Source organism: Malaclemys terrapin, chromosome 12 (assembly GCF_027887155.1).
Source record: "Malaclemys terrapin pileata isolate rMalTer1 chromosome 12, rMalTer1.hap1, whole genome shotgun sequence".
Classification (NCBI taxonomy): domain Eukaryota; kingdom Metazoa; phylum Chordata; order Testudines; family Emydidae; genus Malaclemys; species Malaclemys terrapin.
This window is the reverse complement of record NC_071516.1, coordinates 17,844,994-17,866,844: the sequence shown is the minus strand read 5'-3', so window position 1 is coordinate 17,866,844 and position 21,851 is coordinate 17,844,994. Positions and strand designations below refer to the sequence as shown.

The 21,851-nt window shown below is 42.4% G+C and overlaps 1 protein-coding gene across 2 annotated transcripts in view; it reads left to right on the top strand.

Annotated features, from left to right (window-relative positions):
• The window catches only part of ARFGEF2 (ADP ribosylation factor guanine nucleotide exchange factor 2), a 56,213-nt gene that overhangs the window by 24,916 nt on the left and 9,446 nt on the right, over positions 1-21,851 (top strand). For both annotated transcript variants that reach the window (XM_054045466.1, XM_054045464.1), the window contains exons 12-30: positions 40-179; positions 2,374-2,482; positions 3,542-3,743; positions 4,988-5,099; positions 5,965-6,170; positions 7,512-7,596; positions 7,696-7,867; positions 9,618-9,769; positions 10,980-11,108; positions 11,582-11,740; positions 13,067-13,214; positions 14,458-14,557; positions 15,360-15,400; positions 15,488-15,657; positions 17,048-17,199; positions 17,347-17,519; positions 20,388-20,548; positions 21,383-21,513; positions 21,617-21,746. In XM_054045466.1, the coding sequence (XP_053901441.1) occupies positions 40-179; positions 2,374-2,482; positions 3,542-3,743; positions 4,988-5,099; positions 5,965-6,170; positions 7,512-7,596; positions 7,696-7,867; positions 9,618-9,769; positions 10,980-11,108; positions 11,582-11,740; positions 13,067-13,214; positions 14,458-14,557; positions 15,360-15,400; positions 15,488-15,657; positions 17,048-17,199; positions 17,347-17,519; positions 20,388-20,548; positions 21,383-21,513; positions 21,617-21,746 (2,672 nt within the window). The remainder of the gene's footprint in view (positions 1-39; positions 180-2,373; positions 2,483-3,541; positions 3,744-4,987; positions 5,100-5,964; positions 6,171-7,511; positions 7,597-7,695; positions 7,868-9,617; positions 9,770-10,979; positions 11,109-11,581; positions 11,741-13,066; positions 13,215-14,457; positions 14,558-15,359; positions 15,401-15,487; positions 15,658-17,047; positions 17,200-17,346; positions 17,520-20,387; positions 20,549-21,382; positions 21,514-21,616; positions 21,747-21,851) is intronic.

The window sequence follows — 21,851 nt, the reverse complement described above, 5'->3', positions numbered from 1 at the left end:
TCTTCGAATTCTAATACTCTGATTTTTCTCATTTTTAAGATGCTCAGTGTGTGGTGGATATTTATGTTAACTACGACTGTGATTTAAATGCTGCTAATATTTTTGAACGCCTTGTAAATGACTTGTCTAAAATCGCTCAGGGACGGAGTGGACATGAGTTGGGAATGACACCTCTGCAGGTAAGAGCAACAACATTGGAAATAATATAGCTCTGCTTTTCCCTTCAGTGCCGCCTCCTTTAAATAATGAGTACCACTTAGTTCGGGGTGGGCAAAATACGGCCCGTGGGCTGGATCTGGCCTGCCAGCTGTTTTAATCCGGCCCTCGAGCTCCCGCTGGGGAGCGGGGTCGGGGCTTTCCCTGCTTCAGCTCTCCAGACGGGGAGCAGAGTCTCCACGTGGCTCCCGGAAGCAACGGCATGGCCACCCTCCGGCTTCTATGCGTAGAGGCAGCCAGAGGGCTCCACTCAGCATGCTGCCTCCACCCCAAGTGCCCCCCTGCAGCTCCCATTGGCCAGAAGCTGCATCCAATGGGAGCTGCGGAGGCAACGCTTGCAGACAGGGCAGTGTGCAGAGCCGCCTGGCCGCACCTCCGCTTCGGAGCCGGAGGTGGGACATGCCGCTGCTTCTGGGAGCTGCTTGAGCTGCTGTAAGTGCCACCTGCAGCCCTGAGCCTCTCCCTGTGCCCCAACCCCCTGCCCCTTCCTTGATCCTCCTCCCACCCTCTAAACCCCTCGATCCCAGCCTGGAGCACCCTCCTGCACCCCAAATCTCCCAGCCCAGTCCCAGAGCCAGCACCCCTTCCCGCACCCCTGCCCTGATTCCCCTCCAGTCCTCTGAATCCCTTTGGTTCCAGCCCGGAGCACCCTCCTACACCCCAAACTCCTCATCCGCAGAGCCTGCACCCCCCAGCTAGAGCCCTCACACCCCAGCCCGGAGTCCCCTCCCGCACCCTGAACTCCTCATTTCTCACCCTATCCCCAATATTGTGAGCATTCATGGCCCACCATACAATTTCTGTTCCCAGATGTGGCCCTCGGGCCAAAACGTTTGCCCACCCCTGACTTAGTTTTTACTTGTAGCTGCGTTGCACACTATACATTAGCTTTATTGAAAGTCACCTATGACTGTCACCGGGGAGGTAGTCCTGTTGTTTCATCTCCTAGTAAATTTAGTTGGTTGAATGCCCAATGATAATACATGTTCAGGCCACTCTTTTGTTGGGGGTGCTAAGGGAGAGTTAACACTTTTTCATGATGTGAGGCTTCTCCCTACTTCATCACTCATGTGACTGAGTCATCTGATTTCCTTCTGTGGCTTACCCCGAGATCAGTAACATTCTGGGTTACAGTACTTGCATTGTGTGGAGTCCATGGTTTTGACATCACCTCTTTATCACAAGCTGTGTTTTTTTCCCCCTCTTTAAAATGGCACTCTCCTAGCCATAGAAAATGATGGGGCATAACAATCGTTCTTCAGCAAGTGCAAAACTATCCTTCCAATATTGACCCTGAGCTATGGTCACCGCTTGCTAACAGTAGTGCTGAAAGCAAATTGTAGGGATCACTCATTGGTATTCTTCACCTTGGAGCTGAACACACCTCTCCCCCAAAGTCACTATTAACACCATCCCCCTGCAATCCCCTTGTTGGCCAGGGAATGAAACTGACTGAGGATTTATAGCTTGGTTGCCTGCCTGTCGAGGTAATGCAGTGCAGCTCACTTACTGGGATGCACCTATATTGCTTTTATTTGGAGAGGATCTGAATTGTAAATCCTTTTGCAGCTATTAGTAGTAGCATTTAGAAAATTTGAATGTTTACAACAATATTTCTTGCAATTACAAGGATTAAAAACTGGTGATCCCTGATCCAGGACTTACTATAGACAGACCTGGGCCAATGTCAATAAAACAGTGCTAGATCAAAGAACTGAAGTGGCTCTGTATTCCTGCCCTAATGATATTCTTGCCTTAGTCTCTTCTTCCATTCTTTGAAGTCATGGTAACAGTAGGGAAACAGTCCACTTTACCCCTGGAAACACTGCTTTATCAATAGTTGCATATAATATGGCTCTCCAACTAAAAATACTAGAACTGTTTCAAGCTTAAAAAACCCCACAAGCTGTCGTTACTGGTGTGTAAAGCCAAAGCAGTGCTGTACATCAGAACAGCTCTCCTCTACTATGAAGTCTCTCTGAGGTGAGTTTAAGATTTTACGGGTGTGATTTAACTAGAGAGAGAGAATTTGTTGGCTTGTTCTCTTCCTGCTTTAGATGTATTTTGTCTCAGCACAGAAATTCTAAATTTTAGTATCTAGGACTTGACCTGTCCAGTACAGTGTGATTAATTTTTTTTCTTATTTCTTTTCCGCAGGAGCTCAGCCTGCGGAAAAAAGGTCTTGAATGTTTGGTTTCTATTTTAAAGTGCATGGTCGAATGGAGCAAAGACCTGTATGTGAACCCTAACCATCAGGCCAGTCTTGGTGAGATTCTCTCCCCCAGCCCCCAGCAGTAGAAAAATGTATTAAAATTTGGATGCCAGTCGAAATGTGTATCCAGCAAATAAATAAATGTACATAACTTTATGTACACCTTTTTGCTGCTGTTATAACACTAGCAAGTGTGCTGTGTGTTTCCATAGGAAACCAATAGAGGTACCTGCCCTGAAGAGCTTACAATCTAGATAGTGGACTTGACAAAACACTCTGAATGAGGAGGATGGGGAAACAGAGCATTGGTTACAGAAATAGGATTTTGTGGCTATTTGGTTAAGCATAAAGTCCTATTTCAGTAAACCATGTCCTCCTTCCTCTGCTTTCCATTCCTGGTGTGTGATCCTCACTTCTCTGGCAGATCCACTGACAGGGTTGTAAGATACTTGAGACATGGATATATGTATATATTTTTTTTTTGTGGGAGCTTTAAGATTAAAAATACAGTGTACTTGGTAGTCTGAGGAATATCAAAGCTCTATGAAAAGTAATGTGTCTTTTCTACAAACTGGTACTTCCCAGTGAACATGGGGAAAGATGCCTGTTTACAGATATTTCTTTCTCTGTTTAAAAGCTGAGGTTCTAGGAGTTGAGCAGGAGACTGAACAGGATAGTTATGTGCACAAATAGTGTCTGTAGGCCCCAGGAATTCAAATAAAGTTTAAAAAAAAACTCTCACGAGGTGGGGGCCTCATATTGAGTAGTGTGCTAGCCAGCTCTCCCCCGATCACTTAGGTGGTGAAACTGGGCTATTTGTAAGTAGCAATAGCTGTTCTTCTGCACCCTGTACATCCTTCTTTACTAGGCGGAGGCGCAGAGATCTTTCCTCCACTCTTCTCCCTCACTGCTTCGGGAAAGTGGCATGGGGCATAAGATGCCCCTAATGATTAAATGTTTGGTGGCTGTTTGCTGGAGAGAGAGAGGTCGGATGGTTTAAAAGGAGTGGTGTGTGTGTGTGTGTGTGTGTGTGTGTTCAAATGCTCTTTGGGGGCATGTTGGCTTTTCTCATTAATCATTCTTATGCTTCTTGTACTCTTCACCTACCTGCAGGTCCAGATAGGCCTTCAGATCAGGAAATGGGTGAAGGTAAATGTTTGGAAACTGGAAGAAGACGGAGTAGTGTGAGTTCCTTGGATTCGACGGTGTCCTCAGGAATTGGAAGCATTGGCATCCAGACTGCTGTCCCTGATGATCCTGAGCAATTTGAGGTCATCAAGCAACAAAAAGAGATAATTGAACATGGGATAGAATTGTAAGTGGATTGGCAAGGAAATAAAGGATAACTAGTGTGAATGTCTGTCGGCTGCATCTTCACTGTAGTCACTATGTATTATAGGAACCGTGTTTGTTTAGTTTAAAGGGACACTTGTCATAATAAAGTAGCACTGACAACTAAAAATTAACACTTCCTTCTGAAAACCTTTGTCTATTCTTGTCACAAGCTAACTCCTGAGGGGGTCTGTCTGCGGCTGACCTGAGTCAGCTGACTTGGCCTTCGGGGCTAAAAATCGCAGTGGAGCCCGAATGTCTACACTGCAGTTTTAAGCCTTGCAGCCCGAGCCCGTGCGCCTGATCAGTTGCTCTGGGTTCTGAGACTTTGCACCAAAGGGGTTTTATTGCAGTGTAGATGTCCCCGAAGTCTACGGTAACTAAAAGGAATTGAGGGATGATTTTGTTCACTCTGTGCTCTTGACACCACTTTTGTGGTGGTCTCCTTTTAGGCGGACTCGGCCACAAAGGAGGAGAAACTTGTAAATTACTAATTGGTTTGGAGCAGGTGTAATATCAGACTTCTCTTTAATTAAAAAAAATGGTTAGACTTCAAGTTGGCAATGACCCTTTCAAATTGCTATATTAAAAAAAAAGATCCTCTTTAGTTGTATTACTAATAATATTAAATGAAAACTGAATTCTGCAAGTGCTTTTGCCTTTCATGCTGCCTGTATTACACACACACACACACAACTGGGAGAATAAAATGATTGGTCCAATTACATTTGTCTTATAATCACTGAAAAAAAATAAATTATGCTGAATATTGCTATGCTTCAAATGCTGTAGAAGAGAGTTCCTTTTAAAAACATCCAAACACATGCACAAACCTCCTTAAAACTGTTTTTATTTTATGAAAAAGCTTCTATTAATAGCATTTGGAAAAATCAGGTTTTTTTATTAAACCTAAATTATCTTGATATCCTTAATTCTAAAATAGTGGTCTTTGAATATACCACATAATATACAGGATGGGATGTCTAGTGTTACCTAGCTAATGCATTAATCCTCCCCCCTCATCCCCCAATTTCCAGACGTCTTTTCTTAACTATTCACCTTTAAGGTGGAAGTAACGTGATTTTTAAATACCTTCCTCTTGTAAGGGCTTTGCAGATGCAAGTAAACTTTATGCACCATAGTGTCTTGGGAAATGATATTCCAGGTGTAAGCTATAACTTTTCTGCCTCTCATTTAATTTTTTTTATATTCTGTCTGTATGAATAGATTTAACAAAAAGTCAAAAAGAGGAATACAGTATCTTCAAGAACAGGGCATGCTTGGCACTACAACAGAAGACATTGCCCAGTTTCTGCACCAAGAAGAACGTCTGTGTTTTGTAAGTCTGAATGCTACTTAAGCGATTAATTTGTTTTATGAAGAGATTCCTTCCCTCTCCCTAGCAATTCAGCTGTTGCTTCTTTCATATTCCATGTCACCTTACTTTAACTACCTTTCATGGTAGAGAATCTAATGAAGGTTCTCAACTCCCTCCCCCTAGGTTAATCTCAAACCACCGCCGCACAGTGGCACTGGAACATTTTTAATAGGGGGGTGCTGAAAGCCAGCCCCCCCCTCCCCCCCAGCTGAGGCCGGGAGCAAAGCCCCAGGTGCCTGCGCCTATGCCTCCGCACCACTACTCCCAATTTACATACTTCTTTTAGGCTCTTTACAGATCCTTTCTTTTGGCAATGGAAGACAGGGTGGGATTCCCTTCATGCCTACTAACAGGAGCACTGCCAGCTTTTCTGCCGCCCTAGGCGGTGGAAGGTCCAGCCCCGAAATGCTGTCCCCCACAGAGGTGGCGGAAGGTCCCGCCGCCAAAATACCGCCGTGGTCGCCGCCCCCCAAATTGTAGTGCCCTAGGCGGCCGCCTAGGTCACCTAATGGGTTGCGCCGGCCCTGCCTACTAATGCTGCTTTTTAGATTTGCCAGAAGAGCGAGCTGGCTTCTTACTGGAGCCGGTTATTTTACAGCATTGACTTCTAAAGGTGGTTTTAATGACACTTAATGGAATGTTGTGACAGTTGACCAGACTCGACTTTCCATATCCAACAGTGGCTCTGCTTATCATAAGCAACATACCAACCTTATTATGAAATTGACTGTAGTGCAACTGTTATACAATAAGTTCATTGAAATATAAAAGGGAGAAGGTACAGTTAGTTTGATACGTAATTTTCATAAGTCTCTCTTGTGTTTAGACCCAAGTTGGAGAATTTCTGGGAGAGAGCAGTAGGTTTAACAAGGAGGTGATGTATGCCTACGTAGACCAGCTTGATTTCTGCGGGAAAGACTTTGTCTCTGCTCTACGTATATTTCTGGAAGGCTTTCGGTTGCCAGGCGAAGCCCAGAAGATTGATAGATTAATGGAGAAGTTTGCGGCTAGATACATCGAATGCAACCAAAGGTAACTTGAAACATAATATTGGATAAACTGTCTTAGGAATGGTCACCTTGTTGTCAGCCTTAGGCAATAAAATAAGGCTTGACTCGCGCTTGCCCCACAAGGGCAAGGCACATTGCAGGGATGTTTGGGGGCAGATTTTGTTGCGGCTGTCCATGCTATACTTGTTCTATAGCTAAATTGAAGACCTGTGGGATGTTCCTGTAGGCAGCTGCTAAATCATCATGAAGTCTTGGACAGTAGGTGTGGCAGTATTGGCACTTCAGAGAGCACTTTCTTACCGGTGCATGGGATCTAATTGAGCAAGAATGCTTCAGATACTGCATATCCTATTTATCCATGTTGTATTTAATCAGTTAAACAAAATCAAAGTTTGTGAGCCTTAATTGTTAGTGGAAGATTAAAAATCTAGTTTGGTAAGTAATGTGCAGGGTCGCCCAGAGGATTCAGGGGGCCTGGGGCAAAGTGGGGGAGCTGCAGCGCTTGTACTCACCCGGCGGCGGTCCGGGTCTTTGGCAGAATTTCAGCAGCGGGGAGCTCTTCAGTTGCTCCGCGTCTTCGGCAGCACTGAAGGACCCGCTGCTGAAATGCCGCCGAAGACCCGGAGTGACTGAAGGGCCCCCCGCCGCCGTAATGCCACTGAAGCCCGGATCGCCGCCGGGCCAGGGCTCGCGGGGCCCCTGTGGGGCCTGGGACAAATTGCCCCACTTGCCTCATTAAACAGAGATACATTACCAGGGCCTCCCGGGGGTGGGGGCATTTTCCCACTTGCCTTCAGCCAGTCAAATGTGCATGGATGGGCCAATTTGTGATAATATAGACCATTTTACTCTAAAACAAATTTGAAAATGCAATTCTTGCTTGAAAACTTTGACATTGTCTGCCTAAGAATCCAGACTTAATCAATTTCCACCCCCCAGATCAGTCACATATCACTGTTTTAATAAAAATGAGTATATTTAGAGAGGAAACCTGGATGTGAGTGATACACTAGTGGATAAATCTTATTCTAGTTGCTTGTTGAAAACAGTGGAAGAAGATGGAAGAATAGTAATGTATAGCATTTTTTTAAATGCCTTTTTCTGTAATCTTGTAAATGTATGGCTTCACAAATTCTTCCCTTTCCCCTTCATTGGCCTTTCTGTAACTTTTAGTACATATTAAGCAGTAGCTGGGCTAATTTTAAACTTATTTTAATATAAAAGGCTAAAGCATGAGATTCCTTGTCAGGTTTTACTGTGTCAGGAGTGTGTAATACTTCTGAACTGCATCTCTTCCCTGCATGCGCAGAGAGCGCTAATGGATTGAAGAACTAGAACTCTAAAACGTGTTTCTCTGTTTCAGGCAAACCCTATTTGCTAGTGCTGACACTGCCTATGTTTTAGCATATTCTATTATAATGCTGACTACAGACTTGCACAGTCCCCAGGTAGGGAAAAATCACTATCGAACTGTTACAAGTGCTCTTCTCTAGAACTTGTTCTCAAAATTTGACACCTGAATTTTTATCCATCTCACCTGTTGACAGGTAAAGAATAAAATGACAAAAGAGCAATATATTAAAATGAATCGAGGAATCAATGACAGTAAAGACCTGCCAGAAGAGTATCTGTCCACTATCTATGAAGAAATAGAAGGGAAAAAAATTGCAATGAAAGAGACAAAAGAATATGCAATTACAACTAAATCTACTAAGCCAAGTAAGATTTAATTAGAAACTCAATATAATGCTCAGTTTTTTTAATAGTATCTCATATTCAAGAATTAACATTATAAAGTGCGTTAATTCAGCTTAGCCTCTGTGTACTTCATACAAGTGTTGGCAATCTGGGGACCACTTCACCCAATGCTGAAACGTGGCCACTGGTATGTGGCCACTTCTGTCTAAAAGCGCTTGGCACCACTAGACACCGTTAAGGAGAAGAAGTGAAGAATGCTGTAGCTATTTGAAAAAGAAGAGGGACTTAAGGGAGGCAGAATGTAATAATCTAAGTTGGCGCTTGGCCAGGAGAAAAGAGCTGACAGTCATCTTCTTCAGAGTTTTATGCAACTATCTCATGTTGTGCCATGTTAAACAATGGCACCTCATAGTTCAGAGAGACGGATTGCTGTTCCTAAGGAGTTTGCAGTCTGAGGTGATAACACAGGGAGGGCTTAGCAGTTGGCAACATCATTAAAGTCACTTGAAGTTTGATGACCTTTCTGTACCTAGAACAGATGAGGACTTAAATGGTATGTCGCATCCAAATGACAGCACCTCCAGCTGCACCGTACTTTTAATAGCATATTGGGCAATTAATGTAGTGCCAACTGAAGGAAGAGAACCAAGTACCAAATAATCAGCACTACCTCCTTCAGTGCTTGCATGCTCCTTCGAGGTCTTACATTCAGGTATTGACTCTCTTTATCTTGAGAGTTGACTAAGTCACAGCCTGAGGTGGTGTTGCTACAGGAAAAAAGAAACAGCACTGATTATTTTAATAGCCTATGGCTATGTCTACATTACACAGCTTTTAGCGACATGGCTGTGTTGCTACAGCCGTGCCGCTAAAAGTCGCGCAGTGTAGTTGCTGCTTGTCGGCTCTCCTGCTGACAAAAAACGTTCACCCTCCCAACGAGCAGCATTTGCATTGTCAGCAGGAGCACTGTCCTGCTGAGAAAGTGCTGTTCACATTAGTGCATGTCGCTGGCAAAACGTTTTGTCTTTCAGTGTTTGTTGCACACCTCTGAAAGACACAAGTTTTGTCATTCAATTGCCAGTGTAGACATAGCCTATGTCTATACTACCACCTACGTTGCTCGGGAGTGAAAAAACCACCCCCCTGAGTGACGTAAGTCACACCAACGTAAGTGCTGGTGTGGACAGCTTCTCCCGCTGACAAATGCCACCACTCGTTGGGGGTGGATTAATTGTGTTGACGGGAGAGCTCTCTCCCATCAGCATAGAGTGGCTACACTACAGATTTTACAGCAGCACAGCTGCATCAGTACAGTGGTGCTATTGTAAGCTCTCTAGTGTAGACATAGCCATAGCGTCTGTTTTGCAAACTTGAGACTTTAAAGCATTCTTAAGTAGTTCACATGAACTAAATGACGTAACGAAATACACCTCTGGATTTTAGTTTTTCTATGAAGCAGGTCATAAAGTGTGTGAGATGGTTAAGGGAAGAGCCGTATAACTGCAGTACTGTACCTTAAGATATATGTGGATTGTTGTACTAGACATGTTTTTTTTTTTTTTCACCCCAAGGCTTATACTTTATATAAAAGGCAAAGTCCCATGACAGCATCTTGAGTTAATTCAAAAGCTTCTGAACAAACTTCCTTAAATTGCAGTCTCTAGATAAAAATTAAAAAATCTCCCTTCAGCATCTGATACCCAGAACTAAGGAATGGAGCCGGATAGCAAAAATATATATAATGATGCAGGTTTTGTGGTGTTCTTCATAGATGTAGCCAATGAGAAGCAGCGGCGGTTATTGTACAACCTGGAGATGGAGCAAATGGCTAAAACAGCTAAAGCCCTCATGGAGGCAGTAAGCCATGCAAAGGCTCCTTTTACTAGTGCCACTCACCTGGATCACGTCAGACCCATGTTCAAAGTGAGTGTATGGATTTCTCTCACGTATCTGTTAGGGCACGTAATCCTCTTCAATCCATAACATGCCTCATTGAGAGCTGTGATAACTGAGCCATAGAGTGCAGCAGTGCATCTCTTTTATGAAGGTGTCAATATTCTGATGTGACTAAAAGTGTTGCATTCTGCCATGAGAGTTTCTGGCTCAGGAGTGTGAAGAGAAGAGCCGGGAATATTGGAGGCAGAAAAGGGTTTTTATTTTTTTTATAGGGGATATTAATATACTCTAAATCGGGGTGGGCACACTTTTTGGCCCGAGGGCCACATCTGGATGGGGAAATTACATGCGGGGCCATGAATGTAGGGCTGGGGCAGGGGGTTCGGGTGCAGGAGAGAGTGCAGGGTGTGGGAGGGGGTGTGGTGTGCAGAAAGGAGCTCAAGAGGAGTGTGGGATGTATGAGGGGGCTCAGGGCAGGGGGTTGAGGTGCAGGGAGGGATGTGGCGTGTGGGGGGGCTCAGGGCAGGGGGTTAGGGTGAGGGAGGGGTGCTGAGTGCAGGAGGGGGCTCAGAAGGGGGCTAGGGTGCAGGAGGGGTTCAGGATGTGGCAGGGGGTTGAGGTGCAGGTTCCGGCCTGGCGCCGCTTACCTTGAGCGGTTCTGGGATGGAAGCGGCATGTAGCGGGGCTAAGGCAGGCTCCCTGCCTGCCCTGGCCCCGCGCCACTCACGGAAGCAGCCGGCACCATGTCCCCGCAGCCCCTGGAGGAGGGGCGGGCAGAGGGCTCCGTGCACTGCCCTCACCTGCGGGTATCTCCCCCAAAGCTCCCATTGGCCACAGTTCCCCATTCCCGGCCAATGAGGGCTGTGGGGAGTGGTGCCTGCAAGTGAGGGCAGTGAGCGGAGCCCTCTGCCCCCCTTCATCCCTCCCCCCCAAGGGGTCACAGGGATGTGGTGCCTGCCGCTTCTGGGAGTGGCGCGGGGTGAGGGCAGTCAGGGAGCCTGCCTTAGCCCCACAGCGCCACAGGGGTGGCAATCCTGATCCAACCCGCAGGCCATAGTTTGCCCACCCCTGCTCTAGATGCTGTAGAAAAAGTATGTGAATGGCATTCTGGTACTTCATTATGTGAATAGGAGGATACAGTGTTGGCATGGGCAGTGTCTACACTAGCCACTGCTTTAGGGAGAATCATGATTTGGTGATAATGAAACTAAACTTACAAAGGTTTCCTTTTTGCTAGCTTGTATGGACTCCATTGTTGGCAGCTTACAGCGTTGGCCTTCAGAACTGCGATGACACTGAAGTTGCATCTCTGTGTTTGGAAGGAATTCGATGTGCAATCCGAATAGCCTGCATTTTTGGAATGCAGGTTTGTATATGTTAGACATGCTATGTCTAGGTCACTGGAGGCCATCATGGACTCTGACATCTGCAATAGTAAAACTATAAAAGTGTTACTTTGGTGTAAGCTATCTCAAGCAAGTGAAAATAACTTGCTCTGCTAATCTACACATATAATGTTTTTGTTTGCAGAACCGTTTTAGTTTTAATCTGTCCAGAGCTCTGGATCATAAATAAAGATAATAGTGGGGGTTTATTCTTAATCCTCAAATGCCTCCCACTTCTGAGGCTCCCATTAAGATCATTTGCTAGTATGTCTCCAATTCTTCTGTACTATATTGACTGGGAAATACTTTGCCATAATTGCAATCACAGAGCCATACTTGGAAGGGAAGTTACCGAAACCTGAGGGGGTTGTGTGCATTTTGGGGTAGAGGGTGCTTGCAGACATCTCAGTTTCTCAGGCTTATTTCTGTTCTCATATTTGTATCTGCATTCTAGCTTGAACGAGATGCCTATGTGCAAGCCCTTGCTCGCTTCTCACTGTTGACTGCCAGCTCTAGCATCACAGAAATGAAACAGAAAAACATAGACACCATTAAGACACTTATTACCGTGGCCCATACAGATGGCAACTATCTTGGGAATTCCTGGCATGAGGTAAAAACTTGAATAGTAAACATGAGGCTTCAGTTTGCACTCACAGCTTACCAAACTTTTGTTCACCGAGCTCTGCCTCTTTGCACAGCCCACAGGATTTGAAACTCCAGCACCAGACCTCCCCTAACCCACAATAAATTAATCAAGCTGTCCCCTACAATCAAGGAAGGAAAGAGTCATTTCTGTTTTCACGTAGTTGGGAGGTATTTGGAAGCTACATCAATAGAGAGCATATAAGTACCTAGGTAAATGGATGAGTGCAGCACTGTCCTCTACTGGAAAGGATATCTGACTAGTTGAAGATATTATAAGTTCTCTTTTATCGGCTGAGCTAGCAGGGCAGTTTCTCTAGCTCCTCAGAATAAGGCCTGTCTTAGAGTAGAAGGCCATGAATTCTGCCTTGATGGCATATGCCAGTATCTGGTATCTATGTATATGTTGCCAGTGATCTTTACCAGGGGAGGCTCCTGGCACCAGTGCAGCAAGTGTGTGCCTGGGGTGGCAAGCCGCAGGGGGCGGCCTGCCGGTCGACATGAGGGAGGCAGTCAGCCTGCCTTTGGCGGCATGCCTGCGGGAGGTCCACTGGTCCCACAGTTTCGGTAGCAGTTCGGCGGCGGGTACGCCAAAGGCGTGGGATCAGCGGACCTCCCGCAGGCATGCCGCCAAAAGCCGCCTAACTGCCGTGCTTGGGGCGGCAAAATACATAGAGCCGCCCCTGATCTTTACAACTACTTCAACTCTGAGAACAATTTTGCATTTAGATATTGAATCTAGTCTCTTGTTTGTGTTCATGAGATTAATCTAATAAATTTTGCATTATCATCGAGAGAGTAGATAGTGCATGGGGAGGCTTTGAAAGACTGGGCTAGAACTGAAGTAGAAGACAAGACTTGTCAAACCAAATTGGAATCATGATCCTATTGTGAACTTGTGGTCGTCTTCACTTGACGCATTGTGGGAATTTCATTGCAGCTGCCATTCGTAGTAATGGGAGCTCACTTATTTATCTGTATGGGGAAGAGAACCTATTGGATAATAAGCCCCATAATGTATAAATTCTTAAACCACCTCCTAAGAAGGAAACTTGGTCTCGTGACCAGAGAACTAAGAGTTGGACTTCCTGGTTCTGTTTTTCACAGCTGCCACTGACTCGCTGTAATCTGTGGCAAATTGCTTAATTCCATTGTAAATTAGCAGTAATATTTGCCTATATCACAGAAGTGTTGACGTTTAGTGTTGGTAAAATGGTTTGCGAACCTGTGAAGTCTCATAAGGTAAAACGTGGTAGCGATCACTTACATTATTGAAATGTGCCTTTGTTATTAGATCTTGAAATGCATCAGCCAGCTGGAACTAGCACAGCTTATAGGTACTGGGGTTAAAACTCGATACTTATCTGGCTCTGGGCGTGAAAGGGAAGGCAGCATTAAAAGCTATACATCTGGAGGAGAAGAATTCATGGGCCTGGGACTAGGTAAGATTAATAGCTCTGTCACTTCACAAACCTGCATTTACAAGTTAATTAAACCTAAACGTTAGTCGCTATGAGAACGAATGATCAGTTCTTCACATGATATTGGGTCATATATTTACCTGCTTTCATTTTAACTGTGTGGAGACTAGTGTCACTACATAATTAATGAAAGTAGCCATTACTTCAACTAGCTTGGTGATGATTAAACATCTGAACATGTTCCAGTTTCTGTAAATCAGCTATGAGAAATTACTTCATAGACTACCCAGATTAACTGCCTTGTAGGAACTTGAGTGTGGCCATAACTTTCTGTTACATCAGATCTAGTATGGCCATAGTCTTGTTACAGACATTAAAAGCTCTACTTTTTTCATTCCATTTTGAAATAAAAATGTTGAAATTACTGAAATCTGTCTGAATGCTAAAATTTTTTTGCTGATACTAACAATTTTCTGCCTTGAGATGTGGCAATAGATGGTTTTCAAGTTAGATATTTCACCCCAATGCACGTTGCATAGTCTAAAATCTGGTTTGTAAGTGGGGGTTAGGGGGACGATAGTACTCTGCATTTACCTGAGAAAAGAAATAAACACTCTCCATGAAAAAACATTTAATGTAGAACTACTCTAGAGTTCCACTGAGACAGTAGCACATTCTGTATATTAATGTAATTAAACTACATGTGCCCAGTACTAATTGCTCATATTCAGTTATAAATGTTTATGTAGTACCAGTGTTACTGTAGGTTAATTACAAATATTACATTCAAATGTTTTTATTGTAGCTTTAGGCATAATTGTCATGACAACTGTTACTTAACTACTAATGCATTTCTCAAATGTTAAAGATGATTTGTAAGCCTATTGTAATCTTGATGGCCTGCTTTCTTAAAATGGATACTAGCCACCAAAATTCAGGATGCAAAACTGTATCCATTAAAACATCTCTATACCCTCCCCCACAAAATCTTCACATGCTCATAACTTCTGTTATGAACTTGCTGAAATAATTTTCAGGCAGTTAATGTTTTTAAGAGGCACACTGCTTTGAAACTGGACCTTCAAATGCAGAATAATCATGGGCATCATTTCTGACTTGTAGCACCTGTCCTATCTAAATTCTAAGCTTCTTGGGAGCAGGACCCGTCTTAATTCCTGTTTTGTATAAAATTGAGCATATTGCTGGTATTTAACTATGAATATTTCCTCAGATTAAATGTTTGGATCTGAATGTTTTATTACAGGTAACCTAGTTGGTGGTGGAGTTGATAAAAGGCATATGGCCAGCATTCAGGAGTCTGTGGGCGAGACCAGTTCGCAAAGTGTGGTGGTGGCAGTGGACAGGTACTGTAGTGCTTTCTCTCTTTCTGTTTGTAGTGACTTGCAAATCAAGAGCTACCCAAACTGTCCTGATTTCCCACTGCAGACTGTCTCTAAAAGCCTAACTTAAAACCAGTTTAAGAACATGTTGGCATTCACCCTGAATGATGCCAAATCTCCTGGACCTGATGATGATAAAATATTCTGGTGGGTGTTTTTTTTGTTTTGTTTTTAAACCTCAGTCCTGCAACACTAATGATTGTGAAAGACTATTCCAGTAAACTAGTCTGGTGTTACCATTGATAGCTGGATAATTGGAAAAAAGAATGTATGCAAGTTAGTTTGAGGGTGGGAAGTAGAGGGAGAGAGAGTATTCTTAACCCTTTCCATTTGGAGAAATGGCAACCAGAATTCATTAAATTGGTGCCTTTGTAATGCACACTTGGTGATTTTTATAAAGGCTTTCTGCTACACTGGGTTTGTTCTGTTAATATTTGGCCATGAGCCACTACTTTACAGTTAGACTTTTTGTTATTGCTGGGTAACTAACCCAGGTCAAGGTGTCCTCAGTCTATTAGACCATGCTGACTTCTTCTGTATTTCAGCTTTCCTTTTTTACTTCCTCCCTGTACATAGTTCACTCTTTCCACCCATAAGTCACTGGTGGAAATCCAAAGCATTACCTTGCTAGTCTATTTTGCAGCATCAAGGTTTCTTTATAAACTTGCACCTTTTTACCTGGAAATACTTCAGTCTGTTATGTTCTTCTCCTTTATTTTTTTAAATAGAACTTATATTTTATCACACATCTTGATTTGTTCTACAGAATATTTACAGGATCAACCCGGTTGGACGGAAATGCAATAGGTATGTATGCTGAACATATGAGGAAATTGACTGTGTTGCAGTAGAACACCCAAAACTCATGGTTTGTAATATCTGTTTAATATTCAGTTGATTTTGTCCGATGGCTGTGCGCCGTTTCCATGGACGAGCTGGCTTCCCCACACCATCCTCGCATGTTCAGCCTGCAGAAGATAGTAGAGATCTCGTATTACAATATGAATCGAATTAGACTGCAATGGTCAAGGATATGGCAAGTGATTGGAGATCATTTCAATAAGGTAATTCAAAACTTAAAGGTTACACAACGTGCTTTTGTAGTACTATTTTTGAGTCCAGTTGGAATCATGCTCATTAGCTTTCCCTTAGTAAGATGCCCAAGATTATGTCTTGGAGGGCTTTCCTGATTCAGAACATCATAGGTTTTGACATGTATTGATCAACATGGATTTAGTTGAAGCTACTACATTCTTTATATTTGAGTTGGAGAAGTCCTAAGTCTTTCATATGTGTTTGGATCTTAATTGAATCCGTGGTGTTGGGCCATAATATTCGTATTCTCTTGAGGAGGGGAAAGATGTCTGTTGTCTCCCCTCCCCCCCCCCTTTTTTTGGTTTGTTTTTGGAAATCATATGACCGCTTTCTTCATCCTTTGTTTCCCCCCTTATTGAGAATGTCAAGACATGATTTATTTTGTCCTCTTCTTTCTAAACTATGTAGGTAGTTTCCTTTTGGAATCAGTAATGCCTGGTTAGGTTTCATCTTACAAAATGTGTGTAGACTGAGGGACAGCAACCATATGTGTTCCTTATGCCATGTTTGGATGATTAATTTATTTGTCTCTCCTGTAGTCTCCGCTGCTAATCCTTTTTTCCACACAATCAATCAAAACAAGAAAAATGCCCATCTGATTGTCCTCTTTTTAAAATAAAAATAAAATAAAATAAAAAAAATCTAAATTCTCAATTTGTTTTACCAGCTCAGGAGTCTGTTTCTTTAGTTTGAACATGAGCAAAAGCACACGTCAGCTTCAGAAAAACATGGTCTAACCACAACATCTAGCCTAAGAACATCGATGATGTGCAGCATAAATATCTGGATAGTTCTAAATGAATCTTTTAATTTAATATTTCCCCATTAACACTTAATCCTTGCCAAAGCATTCAGAAGTAGGTACCTAAAGTTAACTGCGATTTAGTTGCCTATCTGACTTCCTTCCACTCCTGACAAGATATACTGACCACCCGTAGCTCCTATTGAAGTCAATGACTGAGTGGTCAGGATCTCTGAAAAAAATCAGCTCATTATCATCTCTGTTCCTATCTTTAGGCATTTAAGCAAAATGTTGAAGCTTATGTGGTTTGTTCTTGCTATGAAATGTTATCTTATTGAAACTAGAAAAATAGTATACAGGGAAACTGTGTTTGCAAACTTAAATATGCTAACTCTCTAACATAAAAAGATTCTGCATGTCCTAGTCTGATAGTTTGGTGATGTACCCTTCCCTCATGCCCCTTAGTAAACGAATCCCTGGGGTTCTTAGACAGCCATTATACGTTTGTAAAACCATTTGGGTGTATAAAGGTTGGGTCATGGAAATGAAACTCCCCTGATGGGCTTGTGTAGTGTACTTAAGACACTCATACCCCCCTTTTCCTTCTCTATTACTAGGTTGGATGTAACCCGAATGAAGATGTGGCCATCTTTGCAGTTGATTCATTAAGGCAGCTATCAATGAAGTTTCTCGAGAAGGGAGAATTGGCCAACTTCCGTTTCCAGAAAGACTTTTTGAGGCCCTTTGAGCACATTATGAAGAAAAACAGGTGTGCGTGCACTGAAACTTCTGTCTTGGCTTGGGTTTTTTTATGCAGCAACTTAAAATGTGACCAGGTTTCCTGTGCTAATGTGGGTGGGATGCTCTCCGGTTTGCAGGCGATGGCAAATAACATGGTGGTTAATTTGTTTTTAAGATCTCCTACCATTCGTGACATGGTAATACGCTGTATTGCTCAGATGGTGAACTCACAGGCTGGTAACATTCGCTCAGGCTGGAAGAATATCTTTGCAGTATTTCACCAAGCGGCTTCAGACCATGATGGGAATATTGTGGAGTTGGCTTTCCAAACAACAGGACATATAGTTAGTAAGTAGTGGTTGGCAGATGGAATGCCTTAACTAACATACTCTTATGCTAAAAGGGCCTGTCTACATAATAAACTTTATTGTAGGAGAGGGGGTTGTGCTTTTAAATGTCCAAACTGTTTAAAGTATGTGGTTACGTTTTGCCTGCTCCCCTGGCTCTAAACAATTCTGTATCATGGAAGACCAAACTATTGTACAGTGCCTGATAGTTTATGGCATGATCTGTAAGTATCATTGTATATAATCTGAATGCAATCGGGTATATGAAATACTTTTAATAGTAATATGAAAGTGTTCTCTCAACCCTGTATAATACATCTGGGCACCTAGATTAATTCTCCAGCCTTACAGATTTAGTTAAGTACTGTGTCTCTGATATATAGCCTCAAGCAAAGGTGCCTTAGAAATGTCATGGATGACTAGAGGAAAACTCTTCCCCGTCCAAGCATAATCTATTCACAGCCCTTTATCATAAATAACTGCGATGTAAGACACTCCACCCTCCCCCTTCTCCTTAGACAGGGGGCAGGAAAAAAAAAAAACTACAAATGACTTGATTTCAAGGCTGGATTAGATGTTGCAGTAGTACTTTCTCTCCCCCTGCCCTCTTTGTCAGGTCAGATTGTTTGTGGGTGGGTTGCATTGTACTAACACCCAGTGCTTACTCCAGTCTGTCTTTTAAACAGTACGTGCTGGAGTTTCAGCACATCGGGTAAATACCTTGCAATGCTAGCTACAAAAGTGCCATGCAAACACCTGTTTTCACTTTTGGGTGATATCGTAAACAAGAAGCAGGCAGCATTATCTCCTGTAAATGTAAACAAACTTTTGTCTTAGCGATTGGCTGAACAAGAAGTAGGACCAAGGGACTTGTAGGCTCTAAAAGTTTACATTGTTTTGTTGTTGGATGCAGTTATGGAACAAAAAAAAATTTACATTTGTATGTTGCACTTTCACGATAAAGAGATCGCACTACAATACGTGTATGAGGTGAATTGAAAAAATACTATTTCTTTTGTTTACAAATATTTGCTCTGTAAAAATGATCAAAAATAAAGTGAGCACTGTACACTTTGTATTCTGTGCTGTGATTGAAATCAACATATTTGAAAATGTAGAAAAACATCCAAAATATTTATAATAAATGTCAATTGATATTCTATTGTTTAACAGTGCAATTACAACTGCGATTAATCACAAATAATTTTTTTGTTAATTGTGTGAGTTAACTGCGATTAATCAACTGCCCTACATATTTTACTTGCTGAGTTAGCCCTACAGAGCCATCTACTCCTCTATTAAAAAGATATTCGGGCAAATTGATGCGCTAATTAAAAAGGAGGGACACTGTATTCCAATTTTAGAAATGAAGTAATTCTAGTTTCTGATGGCATATTACTTGCAATATATGTCCTGAAACTTATTTTTAAGCATTCTCTGTACACTTTTGTAGAAGTTATTCTGCTTTGTTGCTGTTTAAATGCTTTTTACAGCAAGGGATAAATTGACTATATGAGTTAAAAAGTGAAACTAAGGGCATGTCTACACTACATGTAATTACTGTGGTGGCTGATGTTAGTGGTGCGCGTCCTCACCAGGAGTGCTTTCACCGACTGAAGAGTAGCAGTGTGGTGGGGCTGAGAGCCAGGGCTCTTAGCTTCGTGAAGTTCTCCCCCTGGGAGCCCAGCTACCCTGTGGGGCTTCTCGCCTTCCTGCTCCCAGTAGGGAGCTGGGGGGGGGGAAGCCACCCAGGCTTCTTGCCTCCCGTGGGAAGCAGAGAGCCTGGGGTGGCAGGCAGCCAAACTTCTAGCCGGGAGCCTCTGTGCTGCTGGGCTCCCAGCTGGGATCTGAGGGGGAGACAGCCAGGCTGCCGGCAGGGAGTGGAGAGCCCAGGCAACACCACCAGAAGCCTGGGTGACAGCTCGGCTTGGAGCGGAGACCCTGCAGCAGCCCTGCTGGGGAGCTGGGCTTTCTTATCAATTTCAGGGCTCCAGCAGAGCTGTGAAATTGACAAGACAGCCAATAACTGATGTAAGTCACTCAGTGTCTACATTGACACTGCATAGTCCTAACTACACCGACATAAGCCCTATACCCCTCGTGGAGGTGGAGTTATTATGTCGGTGTAGTAGGGCACTTAAATCGGCGGGAGCAAAGCTGTAGTTTGTACGCTGACATAGTTAGATCGACATAAGCTGCCTTATGTGTAGGGTAGACCAGAGCCTAACTGCTCTTTGTATTTAAGAGCATTATGCTTATAAACTAACAGAATAACTTTCTCTCCTCCCCCCCCCCCCCCCTCCAACATCGGTTATAGTGATCTTATTATGGTTACAACTACTAGGTACAAAACTTTCGGACAAATCTGATTTTCATGCTGACTGTCCCTTCAGTTTTTGAACACTAGTCAGTTTCTTTTATTACAGAACCTCTGAGGACTCTCTAGGTTATTTGACCTAAACAAGAAAGGTTGTACATCTTGCATACAGATAGAAGATGATTTGAAATTTAACAATACATCTGAAGAGCTTTAACAAAAGTATCTGTGGCTTTAAAAAAAAAATAGACTTGAACCATTTTAATGAGGCTATGAAATAGTAATGATCATTATTATAGAATGGATTTTTAATATTAATACTATTTACCTGTTAGTACATGCTAAGAAATTGGGGTGTGTTGATTCTGTAATACTGTTCAGTGTTTAATATTGATAAAATCAAATTACCAGATCCTCAGCTGATACAAATTGGTATAGCTTCATTGACTTCGGTGAAGGTATGCCAGTTTACATCAGTGGAGGCTCTGACTCAAAAAGTCTGATACAATATTAGTATGTTTAAGACATTTCTCTTTCCTTTGTTTTCCCCAGCCAATATTTTTCAGCAGCATTTTCCAGCAGCAATAGATTCATTCCAGGATGCTGTAAAATGTTTATCTGAATTTGCCTGTAATGCAGCATTTCCAGACACCAGTATGGAAGCAATCCGACTTATCCGTTATTGTGCTAAATATGTTTCAGAAAGACCACAGGTATTTTCTGTTCTTTGTAATAATTTTTAGTTTTAAACTGTGATTACTTCTGTAGCTAAGACTCTGCTCTTAAACGTAGACTTTAGGCTCTTAGTGAATACCGTGCTAAAATGTTTACCCCAGATTAGACACCTGTTTAGCATTAGCAGAACACACACTTAACGCTAGTCAACCATCCTCTTTAGAAAATGGAGAAAACTTTGTTTCAATCAGGTGTGGAAATAGCTGGATAAAATTGTCTGTTGCGGCTTTGTTAAATGAAAATTGTAAACTTTTAAACTCTAAATAAGGACTCTTGTAATCTAACTTTCATATTGCATGTCACTTCCTATCCTGTTAGAGCTTAACATCAAATCCCTATTGTATAAATATGTAATATTACAGTAATTCTGTTTAAAAGAATGTAGGCTGAAGTTACCTAATTAACATTGTTAGTTAATCTTGCAAGATTTGCAGGTTCATTAGTTCTTACATGCACGAGCACAGCATTGACTTGTGCAGAACTGTGTGCACACATCTATTTGGATGAGCCATTGTGTGTAAATGTGGGTGCAGTTAAGAGGTTGATCAGAAATCTTGTCTTCAATGTACCAAAAGAGCCAAATATTTTTTTAAACCTAGAGTAGGAATAGAACTAGATGAATCTTTTTATTATTTAGAAGTGTTAAGGAGAAACAAATTAGGAAAGGGTTAATCAAATATCTCATTTGACCTGTCACTACTTACCTAAATTTTGAGTAGCCAAATTCTGTTTAGAAGATGCAATTTAGTTTAATTCTGAAGTCTTTTAGATGTAACTTAATAGGGAATAATCTTTCTCTAAATGGCTTTCAGGTATTGCGAGAATATACAAGTGATGATATGAATGTTGCTCCTGGAGACAGGGTCTGGGTCCGAGGATGGTTCCCTATTTTATTTGAACTTTCCTGCATTATTAATCGATGCAAACTAGATGTTCGGACAAGGTAATGAGTTTATTTTCTTTTTAGCTGCATTCAGTTATTGAAACTCTGATCAGAGGCAACCATTTTAGCATCTTATTTTTGTATTCCTGTTTCCTTATTGTAGAGGCCTAACTGTGATGTTTGAAATAATGAAGAGCTATGGCCATACCTTTGAAAAACACTGGTGGCAAGATCTGTTTAGGATTGTGTTTCGGATATTTGACAATATGAAGCTTCCTGAACTACAAACGGAGGTAATGAAAGCCCTCTGAAGGATCTTGTTGGGACAAAATAAGAGATTACCATACAATTGTGAAATAAAACCCCCAAACTTCCCCTTAGTGAAATCCTACTGTTTC